The sequence below is a fragment of the Amphiura filiformis genome, chromosome 4, assembly GCF_039555335.1.
Source record: "Amphiura filiformis chromosome 4, Afil_fr2py, whole genome shotgun sequence".
Taxonomy (NCBI): domain Eukaryota; kingdom Metazoa; phylum Echinodermata; class Ophiuroidea; order Amphilepidida; family Amphiuridae; genus Amphiura; species Amphiura filiformis.
In genome coordinates, this window is record NC_092631.1 from 43,183,198 (window position 1) to 43,198,201 (window position 15,004).

Sequence of the window (15,004 nt, forward strand, 5' to 3'; positions counted from 1 at the left end):
GTGATTGATTGATCGATTGATAGCCATATCACATGTTCTTATAGTTTAAGTGGAACGTCTTTTTGAATAACATCGTACATTAGATAAATATCAGTATTGATGTATACTATTCAGCAATATCAAGGACCTATCAAACTCCTCACAGCAAACAGACAGTTGGCTTGGTGGTGGTAAAACATCGAGTTTCATAACCGAGAGGTCCGAGTTCGATTCCCAGCTCTGCCTACTTTTTGTTTTCAAGGCTGGGAAAAATTGCAATTTCTGAACTGATAACTTATTTCACGTGCGATCTGAGCTAGTCCTTTTCTAATGGCTGTGTCCCTTACACCTTACAGGTACACTTCCTCTGCAATCCAAACCAATTTCCCGCCATTTACACATCCCTTAATGTTAACATATAATAAGAAGAATTCTTCTACATGGGACTTCCCATCGGTATTTAGCAATAAAAATTCCAAAAAATGTATCATGTTCATTTCAAATGACTAAGAGAAGCCATAGAATTTCACAAAAATCGTTTTTTCTGAGAAATCTCAAATTTGAGTTTTTCAAGTAAGTTTGTTTTATGGGGGTGCAATAGATGTTTGGAAGAGCCATTGCATCACTAATCTTTAAAAACGTTATTTAGCTGAATCGCAGGTCCTGAAGAGAATTATAGCCAGGAGTTTATTTCTTTGACTTGCAGGGAGCTAACATCCAAAAGATGAGATCAATTATCTCAACTATAATAGCCGAATAATACCCCAAATACTTCGGCGTATAGTCATTCAACAAGTAACTGTTTTCCAATCTGTTTCAATTCATTTTCATGAAAAGTCAATAATTTGACGTGGACCTTCTAGTGAAAATATAATAATCATTTATGATTTAATAATGTAGTGTGTACGAATCGATGTCTCGCTGCAATTATGTCTCAGATATTCTTCAATTGCGTCGTTGGTTTTACCCCTAGCTACTAAATATAATTCATACCTTACTCCTTCCATTCCTGATGGTGTAACGACCGAGTAGGCACACATTTCCAAATAGCTGCACAACTTGTATACGGCAAAAATGGATGCACACCACAACCCGAAGACCCAAAGTGTTCTTCTCATAACTCTCATTTTTAATCATCAATTTGTTTTATGCAAAATGATCTTTTCCGTAATAATGAAACTCGTCAGTTATACATAATAGATTTTGATGGTTTGTGTCCAGAAATATTTCTTTCGAAGTTGGAAAAACTATCTGGAAACAATATTCGTTTAGTAACCAGCCTATTATGAATGCATCACAATCTGCCACATGCAACGGTCTACTACGTATATGGTTATGGCGCAATTATGGTGATTACCATGAATACGTTTTAAAACTCTACAAATACGGCAATTACCCGTTCATGTCTGAGTCTGATTAAAGTTTGTTGTTTATCTTCTATAACTCCAAATTCCACCAGTTATGTTTTGTTTTTAAATAAAAATATTGAAAAATTCATCATATCTATGTTCACAATGCCGTACCTAACAACATAATAATTTAAGTCTAATTTTGTGCGTTTTCATATGCCTATTACTAACATTTGTAATGTGAACTTAAAAGTCTGCAAAATTAAGAGAAAAGGTCACATCAGTGTGAAAATTTTAGAGACTTCACTAATTCAATTGTACTTATTTAAATTGTACCATTTTTTGTTTATGATGCTACGACTGATTAATATTCATTGTCTGTGTTTCCAAACTTGCTGGAACAATGCAGAGAAGATGCTTCCTACATCTTCTCTGAACAATGCAAACAAGGTGATCATTATTTTATGCATCATTATGCATGTATATTTTGCGATCTACATGGTGTGGCAGAATTATTAGTGGATAATATGCCTACACTATAGAGGTTATCCGTGTTCTATAAGCTGCATATCCTACACGCGACTGCTATACTTAGTTTAGTACTTTCTTGTAGGTGCATGTGCAACCATGACTGTTTCAAAAAAAGCCCACCAAAGTCATGCAGGTAACTCCGAGTTCGTGCATGGAATCGGTTTGAATGAAGAATACTACGGAAACCAGCGCCTTCTGTTAGAAGTCACCCATAGTAAAGTGTAACTTCTAACGTAACAACAAACTTAGACCCGCTCCAAACTTTTTTTCTTCGATAAATAGGAATGGGAGGTCAAGTCAAGTCGATTCATGCAAAAAAAAAAAAAACTCCGGATAAAAGGGCTCTTTCGACAGTGTAACCTCCAGAACCCACAACGTAACTAAAATTAGACCCACTCCCATAGTAAAGTGTAACTTCTAACGTAACACAAACTTAGACCCGCTCCAAACTTGTTTTCTTCGATAATTAGGAATGGGAGGTCAAGTCAAGTCGATTCAAGAAAAAAAATCCGGATAAAAGGGCTCTTTCGACAGTGTAACCTCCAGAACGCATAACGTAACTAAAACTTGACTTGGGGGTCAAGACAAGTCGATTCATGAAAAACAAAATCCGGATAATAGAGCTTTTCCGACAGTGTAACCTCCAAAACGCATAACGTAACAAAAACTTAGACCCATTCCAAACTTTTTTTCGATTATTAGGAACGGAGGTCAAGTCAAGTCGATTCTTGCCAAAAAATCGGTTAAAAGAGCTTTTCCGACAGTGTAACCTCCAGAACGAATAACGTAACAAAAACTTAGACCCACTTTTTATTCGATAACTAGGAGGGGGGGTCAAGTCAAGTCCATTCATCCATAAAAAAAAGTTCGGATGAAAGAGCGTTTCCGACAGTATAACCTGCATAATGCATAACGTAAGTAAAACATAGAGCCACTCCAAACTTTTTTTATTCGGTAATTGGGAACGAGAGGTCAAGTCAAGACGATTAATGCTTAAAAATCCGGACAACAGAGCTTTTCCGACAGTGCAACCTTCTTAATGCATAACGTAATAAAAACTTAAACCCACTCCGATTTCTTTTTTTCAAAAGTTAAGTCGATTCATGCAAAAAAAAATCAGGATAAAAGAGCATTTTCGACAGTGTAACCTACAGAACGCATAACGTAACAAAAACTTAGACCCATTCCAAACTTTTTTTTTCTTCGATAATTAGAATCGGGCGGTCAAGTCAAGTCGATTCATGCAAAAAAAATGCGAACGAGAGCTTTTCCGACAGTGTAATATCCAGAATGTATAACGTAACAAAACCTTAGACCCACTCCAAACTTTTTTTCTTCGATAATTAGGAAAGGCGGGTCAAGTCAAGTCGGTTCATGCAAAAAAAAAACAATAAAAAACTTTTCTAACAGTGTAACCACCAGAAAACATAACGTAACAAAAGCTTAGACCCACTTCAAACTTTTTTTTTCCTTCGAAAATTAGGAACGGGGGGTCAAGTCAAATCGATCCATGCAAAAAATACGGATTAAAGAGCTTTTCGCGGTAGTGTTAGGAACCGTTCACAAACACTTGTAAGGGGTGGGGATGGATGTGGGGGGTTCGCCCCTCCCCTTTATAGACCTCAACAATTTCAAGGTCCCCCTTTTTGACATGAAAATTATGAGATTACCACATAGTAAAGCATATAAACTCAATTTTCCCAGGAAAAATTGTGGTTATTTTTTCCCCCCCCTCCCCTTAGGATGGTCAAATTTGTTCACCCCCCCCTTTGCATCAGCCCCCCTAACAAGTGTTTGTGAACGGTCCATAACCTCCAGAACATAAAAACTTAGACCCACTTTTTATTCGATAACTAGGATGGGGGTCAAGTCAAGTCCATTCATCCATAAAAAAAAAGACGATTAATGCTTAAAAATCCGGACAACAGAGCTTTTCCGACAGTGCAACCGCCTTAATGCATAACGTAATAAAAACTTTAACCCACTCCGATTTCTTTTTTCAAAAGTTAAGTCGATTCATGCAAAAAAAAATCAGGATAAAAGAGCATTTTTGACAGTGTAACCTCCAGAACGCATAACGTAACAAAAACTTACACCCACTCCAAACATTTTTTTCGTCAATAATTAGAATCGGGCGGTCAAGTCAAGTCGATTCATGCAAAAAAAAAAATGCGAACGAGAGAGCTTTTCCGACAGTGTAATATCCAGAATGTATAACGTAACAAAACCTTAGACCCACTCCAAAATTTTTTTCTTCGATAATTAGGAAAGGGGGATCAAGTCAAGTCGGTTCATGCAAAAAAAAAACGAATAAAAAACTTTTCTAACAGTGTAACCGCCAGAAAACATAACGTAACAAAAGCTTGGAACCGTTCACAAACACTTGTAAGGGGTGGGGGTTCGCCCCCCCACCCCCTTATAGACCTCAACAATTTCAAGGTCCCCTTTTTGACATGAAAATTATGGGATTACCACATAGAAAAGCATATAAACTCAATTTTCCCAGGAGAAATTGTGGTTATTTTTTCATCCCCCCACTCCCCTTAGGAGGGTCAACATTTTCACCCCCCTTTGCATCAGCCCCCCTAACAAGTGTTTGTGAACGGTCCCTAACCTCCAGAATGCATAACGTAAGAAAAACTTAGACCAACTCCAATCTCCTTTTTTCTTCGATAATTAGAAACGGAAGGTCAAGTCAAATCGATTCATTCACAAAAAATCAGAATAAAAGAGCGTTTCAGACAGTGTTACCTCCAGAACGCATAACGTAACACAAACTTAGGCCCACACCAAACTTCTTTTCTTCGATAATTAGGAACGGGAGGTCAAGTCAGGTCGATCATGTAAAAAAATCCGGACAATCCGAACGAGAGAGCTTTTCCGACAGTGTAACCTCCAGAACGCAAAACGTAACAAAAACTTAAACCAACTCCAACCTTTTTTACTTCGATAATTAGGAATGGGAGGTCAAATCAAGTCGATTATTGAAAAAATGCGGATGAAAGAACTTTTTCGACAGTGTAACATTCAGAATGCATAACGTAACAAAAACTCAGACCCAATCCAAACTTTTGTTCTTCTTCAATAATTAGGAACGTGAGGTCAAGTTATGTTTATCTAATGTATATGTGGTATTTTTTTTGTGGTCAAAGTTCATTAAGGGATCACTTCCGGTCCAAGACAAAACATTAAAAATGTCCCTTCTGTCACAAATAACATGGCAGAGTGATACTATGTGCACAAATGGATTGGCATAAGGCAATTTGGGATCTTCGTAGATTTTGGGGTCAAAGGTCATTAATGGGTCACAACACGGCTGTGTTCGTGGTCTTAGACCACAGCTAAGTCTAGTTTCACAGCCGTTGACTACGGCTGTGTCTTTTTTCTTACAGGATCTTACACTGACATGCTTACACCGATTTTGATTTAACTTGGTCATAACTATCATTGACCATGCCCCTACATGTCACATGAAACGTGTGGGGTCAGAGGTCACGTAGGGGTCATAGGGTAAAAAATGTTAACTCAAAATGCTTCTTCTCCCACAGATTACATATATACAATTTATACCGCGTATAATAGGTCAAAGCGCCTTTACAAACTACAGCCAAGGCTGGAATAGAAACAAACCCAAAAATACATAAGGAAATAATTACAAATTACATTTACATAAAAAGATGTGTTTTTAAAAGTGTTTTGAAAACAATAAGGGAAACAGCTTCTCTGATGGAGAGAGGAAGCATGTTCCATAGCCGGGGTCCAATAACGGAAAAGGCCCTGTCACCTGTTGAACGATGGGTTTTGGGAATATGGAGCCTAGTATGATCAACGGATGAACGGAGGTAATGATGTGAAATGCTTTGACTGTTGTATAAAGTAATATCAGAGGAGAGGTATGTTGGTAGTGAGCCATTCAAAGATCGATACATATACACAAGCAACTTAAAATTAACACGTTGGCGGACAGGTAGCCAACGAAGCCTCGCCAGGTAAGGAGATATGTGCTCACGTCTCTTAACTCCGCAAATCAGGCACACAGCTTTATTTTGAATACGCTGAAGTTTGTCAAATTGCGCGTTGGTGATGCCTGCAAGGCAAGATAGAACAAGAGCCCTGATAATATGATGGCAAGTGTCCGCATCTAAATATTTCCTGATTCGGCCAATGTTTCTTAGCTGGTAGTTAAGAGTGCGGCACAATCTCCCCCCACCTGACTGGTCATTGACCCATCCGAATCCATGATAACACCCAGATTGCGGACAGAATTTGTAGGTTTAATCTCAGCAGTCAACATTAAGGGTGAGATCAGGATGAGATCTTAAATTGTGAGGTGATCCAATGATCAGAAACTCAGTTTTCTCCATATTTAATTTCAATTTGTTTGATGTCATCCAATTTTGAATATCTGTTATACACCTCTCAATACAAGTGAGTGAACTAAGACATTCTGCTTGGTTCCTTGGATCATACGATATATAGATTTGAGTGTCATCGGCATAGATATGGTCCAATAAATTTTGACTGCGTAATATATTACCAAGGGGAAGAATGTATGTTGTTAATATCAGAGGCTCCATTATGGAACTCTGAGGCACTCCGCAGTCCAAAGGGATGTCACTAGAGCATTGGCCATCAATAGAGACCCGACTGTATATATTTAACATGTATGACCGGAACCAAGCAAGAGGTGGACCTGTAACTCCAAGAGCTGTTTCTAGTCTGTGAAAAAGAGTGTTGTGATCGATCGTATCGCTGCTGTGAGATCCAGCATAACTAAGAGCACCATTTTATTGTCATCAAGCTCACGCAGGACATCACCATGAACTTTCAGCAGTGCTGTCTCGGTGCTATGCCGTTTGCGATAGGCAGACTGCATAGATTCATTCAGTCCATGGCAACTCAAATAGTCTTTAAACTTGGATGCCACAACACTCTCGATCACTTTGGCAATACACGGTATATTGGAAACAGGCCTATAGTTCTTAAATATGTTTTGGTCCAGAGTAGGCTTCTTTAATATAGGAGTAACCATTGCACTTTTAAGTAAATCAGGGAAATTACCAGATTCAAGAGACATATTTACAATGCGAGTTATTGTAGGCACAACAACAGGCAGATTTTGTTTCAGTAGCCATGTTGGTAGCTGATCAAGAGCGCAAGTTTTATTTGTGAGGCGTTTAATCACCGTTTCGATCTGATCCATAGAAATAGGCTCAAAAACGTGTAATCCATGAGTTGTTGTGTCTAAAAGGCTACTATCTAACTCAGTGGGATCACCAACTACCTCCAACTCATCCTGGATTTTGTCAATTTTTTCCTTGAAGAAAAATGCAAACTTGTTACAGAATGCTTCGGTAGAATCATGAACAGGAAGGGTTTGGTTGATCCATTGAGAAGATTTCTAATGGTACGAAAAAGATCTTTGGCATTCGCGCCCACCACCTTGGTCTTGAAGAAAGATGTTTTGGCTTGAGCAATCATGGTGTTAACAATATGCAGCTGGTTACGGTAGTTAGCACGATCTTCCTCGTGCATTGATTTTCTCCATTTCCTTTCAAGCTGTCTTCGCAGACGCCTTTCACTAAAATGTCTTCATCAGTGGATCTACTTTTAGTTTTAAATGGAGCATGTTGATCAAGAGTCACTGCACACGATTTAGAGAAATAACAAACCAAGTCATCAACATGATCAAAAGAATCAGGAATATCATGTAAAGCTTTGTCAAGATCTTGTCTAAAAGCATGATCATCAAGTGTGCGGAAATCTCTTCGAGTTTTTTTTTTGTATATCTCAGGGTACATTTAACAAAATGATGTTTAGATAGAAGAGATTCTTTAACACTATAGTTTACAACCATATTATCATCAGCCCTTGATATTAGGAGATCAAGAGTATTACCTGACTCATGGGTAGAACAAGATATATGTTGCTGAAACCCAGCAGTAGACAGAGAATTTTGGAAATTTCGAACTTCAGACTTAGTAGGAATATTAACATGAATGTTAAAATCACCCAAAATCACCAACTTGTTTGGCATAGTGGTGACATCTTTAACAAATTTGTCAAATTCATGGATGAAATCAGATGTACGATATTTATTTACAACTGAAGGAGGTGGTCTATACATATAAACCGAAGTCCAGACTGTAAGTCTGTTACACAACAATGTTCAAATAATTTAGTATCCCACTCAGTTGCTGCAATAGTAAGATTGAGAGTCGATTTATACAAAATGCCTATTCCTCCACCCCTTGTCTTACTTCCTCTTGAAAAGTTCAGAAATGAGTATCCCATTGGTTTAAGTTCTTGAATTATAGCGTATTCTTCACTGAAAAGCCAGGTTTCTACCAGAAAGAGAATGTCAACATCCCTTTCAGTACATAGTCACAAATATAGATAGTCGCCAATGTCAATGGGATGTTCAGAGATGTTGGGGTCAAAGGTCATTAAGGGTCACACAACGGATGTTTTCGTGGTCTTAGACCACATTTATGTACATGTCTAGTATGTATTTGCAACTGAAATTTTTGTTCTTTGCCCACTAAGAAAACTGACATTTTCACACGCTTCGCTGCAGCAAAAAGTCCCAGTAAAACCAGAACAAAATATTCTCGTCCCCTGACCCCCCGTAAATTTTAATGCTTCCATTGACTCTGATTAAAATAAATGGTTTATTGCACAGCCGTGGCATACGGCCGTGTCTTTTTTCTTACAAGATCTTCTTACAGAGCCGTGACATACGGCTGTGTCTTTTTTTTACAGGATCTTCTTTCTTCTTTCGTCTTTCTTCTTTCTTCTTTCTTCTTTATTCTTCCTTCTTTCTTCTTTCTTCTTCTGCCGACCATTACATTTGCTCTAGCATTTACATGCATGCATTGATTTTGATTTGCTCCCGGTCACTTCCGGTATAAAATCAAATATCTTAAAACAATTTTATAAGCTAAGAAAAACAAAGGAGAGTGACGGTATGTGCACACATGAATTATGTTTACCTAATGTATATGTGGTATTTTTTTTTATTTGGGGTCATTCCGGTCCAAGACGAAAAACATTCAAAACGTCCCTTCTGTCACAAATAACATGGCTGAGTGATACTATGTGCACACATGCTTTGACATAAGCCAATGCCTATGGGGTTTTCGTAGATTTTGGTGTTAAAGGTCATTAACGGGTCACAACACGGCTATGTTCGTTGTCTTAGACCACCGCTAAGTCTAGTTTTTATTTCAAATATGTTATTTAACTTTACTCGCTACTTGATTGTTATCTAAAACCATGCTAGTTTCTTTCTGATATATAAAACCAATATTAATAACTCTATCAACAAAGTTATCATGATGTTGGTATGCTTATTTTGTGTACGTGTCATTTGGCAGGAAACATTTTACAAATACACTAATATGATGATAATCGCATGCACCTGCCATGCTGAAATGATCAGTTTTAATCTCGTATGATTGAAAAAATATTTGTTTTCCATCCGTGGTACATATGTTTAATCACATCAAACTTAATTAAGTTTCATAATTACCATCGCACATGGTGTGATTACAATTCAGGTATTGCTTTTCTATTTTGTTTATTTGTTTCATTTCAAATTTTGTTCATTCGTTTTGTTTATTGTACCCTTCCATTCGTTCACCAAATATCTTAAAACAATTTTATAAGCTAAGAAAAACATAGGAGAGTGACGGTATGTGCACACATGAATTATGTTTACCTAATGTATATGTGTTTTTTATTTGGGGTCAAAGGTCATTAAGGGGTCACTTCCGGTCCAAGACGAAAAACATTCAAAATTTCCCTTTTGTCACAAATAACATGGCTGAGTGATACTATGTGCACAAATGCATTGACATAAGCCAATGCCTATGGGGTTTTCGTAGATTTTGGGGTCAAAGGTCATTAAGGGGTCACAACACGGGTCACAACACGTGTGATTTCAATTCAGGTATTGCTTTTCTATTTTGTTTGTTTGTTTCATTTCAAATTATGTTCATTCGTTTTGTTCCTTCCATTCGTTTACCAAATATCTGTTTACCGTTTTACTGAAATGTATAGGGAATTTGTGTTGTCGGACTAGCGGCGTGTCGGACTAGCGGCGTGTCGAACTAGCGGCGTGTATGAAATTGTAAACTCTTAAGTTGTTTTTGTACCGGGGCCAGCAAAGCTGGCTGGCCTCGGTACTTATTAGTCGGATATAAAAAATTGTCGTTTCTAGACTATATATGAAACAGAAATTCATAAAGAAAGCACGTACCTGAATCAAGTTGTTTTGATGATGATTTATGTTTGTAATGTGTAAACATATAACTTGTGGTTGAACGGAATTTTTGTGTTGATACGATGAAGGATAAAGTACAGGTTTTTGTCATTATTTTAGAAATCAAATTAAATGTTGATGGAAGGTGATGGAATTATTACAAGTCAGTCGCTTTTTCGGTTACAGCGTTCACCTTAAGTGCTGTTTCATGTGTAGTTCAGCTGCATGAAGGCTTACCTAGGTAAGAGACTGTCATAAAGTCAAAGGTCACTATAGTTGGGATACGCTAAGTACTGTGACGATCCCACTTTGTCAGGATAGCGACGAGATTATCACACCACTGAAGCGAAATATCCGTCAAATTTCTCATGCAGAATTAGTTTATATGCCGAACTTATACAGGGAATCATTAGCTCATATTGATTCAGCAGATTGAGCAGAAGCGTCTGGCGGGAATTGTTGAAGTCAGACATTTGGGAGGAGATTTTGTGAGAATTGTTAATAACCTAAATAGTTCAATTTGCGTGGTAGGCCTATACCGGCCGTGTATAATTCGAATTGCGTATAGTGCAAGATGATGGTAATAATAAATCTAGAAAACAATGCCACATGGAACACCAAGATAGCGGTGTGTTTCTGAATCTTGCACAGCAACATCTATCTTTCATTGGCTGATTTGTTGGTCATAAGGGACGCACCATTAGACTTCAAGGTGGGGGTTTAGGAAGTTTAAAAAAGACCTTCCCCCACTCCATGAGCAAAAAAACTTTCCACACCAACACTAAAAACAAAACAAAAACTTTCCCCACTTAATTGTGTATAAATGCATGAAATTAACAAAAAACTTGCCGCTGGAACTTTTCCCCGACTCCAATTCCCCAACCCCTCCTTTGAAGTATAATGATGCGTCCCTAATATTTCTCATGTCTGACATCTTGAGATACTTTCCTTGCCACGCTTACGTAACATCCACAGCGACAGTTACTTGATTGGCTGATTTGGGGTCAATATATTCACCCCGCCCGAAGGTATGGACATTACGTAATGAATTATTACCAAAAAATGACCATGTTCAGTTATTCATGGTGTAAAATAGTAATGTCTCAACAAAAGTAGATCACAGTGATTCCATTACAATGTACCCATTGCCGATAACTCATCCAAGTTTGTGCCATCAATTCACCTACACTTTTCATAACATTCCAGAAATATTTGTTTTATTGTATGCAATTGCTAGAGTTCCAGAATTGAACATGTTTATACATTCCAATAGTGATCTACGTTTGTTACTTATATTTTTTATAATTGACAGTATGTCTATTATACTCAAAACATTTACACACAACAACAACTAATTGTGCTGTGGCAAGAATATAACAAACACAAGCCCTAAACAAAATAGGCAAATACTATCAAACAACACAAATTGCAATGATGTATGCACGTACTGCTAAAGATTGACGTCAGAAGTCAACACATCTATACGTTGCTATGAAGAACTGAATTTCGTAATAATTACCCTATGCCACTATGATATACCATGTCTCCAAACAATACAACTTATAGTTCTGTATCTTCTTGTAACTTTTGTATCAACTTTTTATGTACATTACTTTTGTACCTTTTATCACTTTAAATGTACCAAGTGCCATCTATATGTGTCATATTAATAAATATCATGTTATCAATAAAAACTTCATTTCAAGTGTATTAGCGTCAACTAGGAATAATCCTTTTCACCATGATTACCACCAATCAACCAGTACTTCCCACCATCCAAAATCTCCCTATTTTGCCAGCCAACAATATCACATAATTATCAGAGATTACCCTATATGTCTAATTGCAAGCATCCAACCAAGGCCAATCAATTAGATGCACATCCTTGAATCACAATTGTCATTTTAAAACCATGTCTCGCCTGTCAAATATTACACATGTGTCATATTAATAAATATCATGTTATCAATAAAAACTTCATTTCAAGTGTATTAGCGTCAACTATGAATAATCCTTTTCACCATGATTACCACCAATCAACCAGTACTTCCCACCATCCAAAATCTCCCTATTTTGCCAGCCAACAATATCACATACTTATCAGAGATTACCCTATATGTCTAATTGCAAGCATCCAACCAAGACCAATCAATTAGATGCACATCCTTGAATCACAATTGTCATTTTAAAACCATGTCTCGCCTGTCAAATATTACACATTATAAGCATCTTTCAGAAGGATTATTTAATCTTCACATGAAATCATTCCTGTCCCGGTACATCCCTTTTTAAAGGTTTTTTTTTAATTTCATGTATGCTTGTATACAATTCATGTATGTGCTCAATATACAGATTTTATGAATCTTGTAAGTTTATTCTATAAATTGGTCATGTTCAAAGTCTAATACTGCATCATTCAACATCGATATGATGTGTCTTAATTCGCAAATTGTTTTGGATAAATATGTTCTTTGTAAATATGTTCTTTATAATATTGGCATGCAAGCTTAGTAATAGAGAGATTGCGAAATTTACGTGAAACGTGACACGGGAATGCCAACGGCAAGCTACGTTAGTCGAAAATCGGTTATTATGCCCTCTAGAGGGTGAAATCTATTGTGAATTGGTCAATCGTGGAATTACCGTAAGCCGATTACGTTGCGGTTGGTAGCGAAAAATGACGTTCCAAAATGACCAAAAAAAAACGCATTATAAAATGCAGAAAAATGTTATGTTTATCTTGCTATGAAGCGAATCAAAGTATCCTAATAGAACAAGTACAGTCCGACATGTAATAAAATCCATTTTGGGGTTAAAATTTGATCTCGTATAGACAAAAAGAAGTGAACAAATTTCGATTTTTTTTTTTCGACGCGAATTCGAACGGGCAGATTGCCTATTCATTTGTGTGTGGAAAATGCCGTCCAAAAATCAGCTTGCGAAGAGGCGTTTTAAGCAAGATTGTGTAGTGTTACGGCATAAATGCGGTATACTTGTCTGTTTAGGACGGGGAACAGAAGTTCGTGCAACTCTATTTTTTCTCCTTGCTTTTTCGTCGTGCATTAAACAGCTGTCAAAGTGTTTTGCTTATGGATACTATTCAGCAAAATGTTTTTAAAACATGATAATGCATGTGTTTTTGGTTTTAGTTAAAACATTTTGATAACATATCGATGTATGTTTATATAAAAATCATGAAAACTCGTGTTATACTGAAAAAATAATGCAACAACATTTTAAGCCACAATTCGAAATGCTATAGTAAAATATCATTTGGCAAACATATATAAGTGTCTATTGTGTTAGAACGTTTATCAGCAAGTTTTGAACAAAAGGTTTTTTGAATGTTATTAAAACGTTTAATGCCCTTGACCCTCATATAGCATTTAACGTTTTCTGTAATATATGTGTGTTTGGTGGGTAGTAATCGAAGGCATATTAGATTATCTATTTTCATTTTGCTTTAGAAAGTAAGCAGGGTATTATTTATATGATAATGGAGTTAGTTTCTTGTTATTCGAATAATATACACCAAGACTTCCTAGGCATCCAACACCAAACTCTGTTTAGATTATTTAGACAAATAGCATAAACGTGTGAACATAGGCCTATACACCAATCCGAGAAGCGTTTACTGTATTTGGCCCTCTATTGACGGCAACACAGATGTACCAGAGCGGAGATTTAATTCGTAATTCAATACGCATGATTGTGTATTGAATATCACTGTTAATGTACAATTCCCGGGTACAATTCTGTATATCACACAATAAATAATGGATGGAACCCCCGACCTCGGGACACCGCAGTTTTACACCGGGGACACCGCAGTAATGGCGAAGTCGGATAGGTGTATACTCATTTTCCAATAGCCCGCAAAACTCAAATATCGCTAATCTGGACTGAATGCTTAGAACATTATATAGATACAGCCAGTCGTATTTGCATATCAATACCGAGGAAAGTAGTTCGATGAAAGAAGATAATCTTCTCTGGTTCGATGCACCCAAGGTGAATCAATGGGTGATTCCTATTACCTTTAGATTATTTGTCTCAGCATAGCGCCATCATGATTGCATACTAGGAACGACGAGCGTTAGGACCGACACAAACTGGCTGTGTAGGCGGCTAGTTTGGATGTGAACGGGACCATGGCGTTCTACCGCAAAATGCAGAAATCCGTAACCCGTATGGCGTTTGCAGTGAACGCCTCTCCGCAATCTCTCTAATATCTAAGTGAAACCCTAATATTTTGCTGTGTTTACAGCATAACTAGGTTATTGCTTTATATATATATTTTACTTTATTTGTTTGTTGTTTTATTTATTTATGTCTTGTTTATGTGTTGTATGCTCCCATCTTGTAAAAAGAAATCAGAAAGTTAATTTGCAATTTATGTAAGAAATATGTTCACAAATGTTGCAGTGACCTATCTGCAAAGGAATTCAGAAGCAATGACTATACAAAATATTGGCATTGCTGCAGCTGTAATGAAAATTTGACACTGCCTTTTAATCATTTTACTGACGAACGCGAATTCCAACTTGAATTGTTTAGGTGTTTTGAGGACATGTCAGCTGATACTGAATATATGAAATCCCATTATGATAGCATGAAATACAATCATTTTGATAATGATGATTCATTTGAAGTAAATGATTGTAAAAGTAACACACAATATAAAAGAAACAGCCGGTATAAAAAACAGCAATTTATCATTACTTTGTAGCAATGTAAGAAGTCTGACTAAAAACTTTGATGCATTAAAGGAATTACTCTCAGAAATTGATGTCAACTTTCAAATCATTGGACTGGTTGAAACTTGGTTGAAAGAAAAGCCTCATGATTACTATCATCTAATCAACATTGAATTATGTAATAG

The 15,004-nt window shown here is 36.9% G+C and overlaps 1 protein-coding gene across 1 annotated transcript; it reads right to left on the reverse strand.

Annotated features, from left to right (window-relative positions):
- Positions 1-6,573: 6,573 nt before the first annotated feature.
- LOC140150205 (uncharacterized) lies at positions 6,574-6,936 on the reverse strand. The gene has a single exon (XM_072172211.1). It carries the CDS (start codon positions 6,934-6,936, stop codon positions 6,574-6,576), a length of 363 nt encoding a protein of 120 aa, XP_072028312.1.
- Between the last annotated feature and the right edge of the window lie 8,068 nt (positions 6,937-15,004).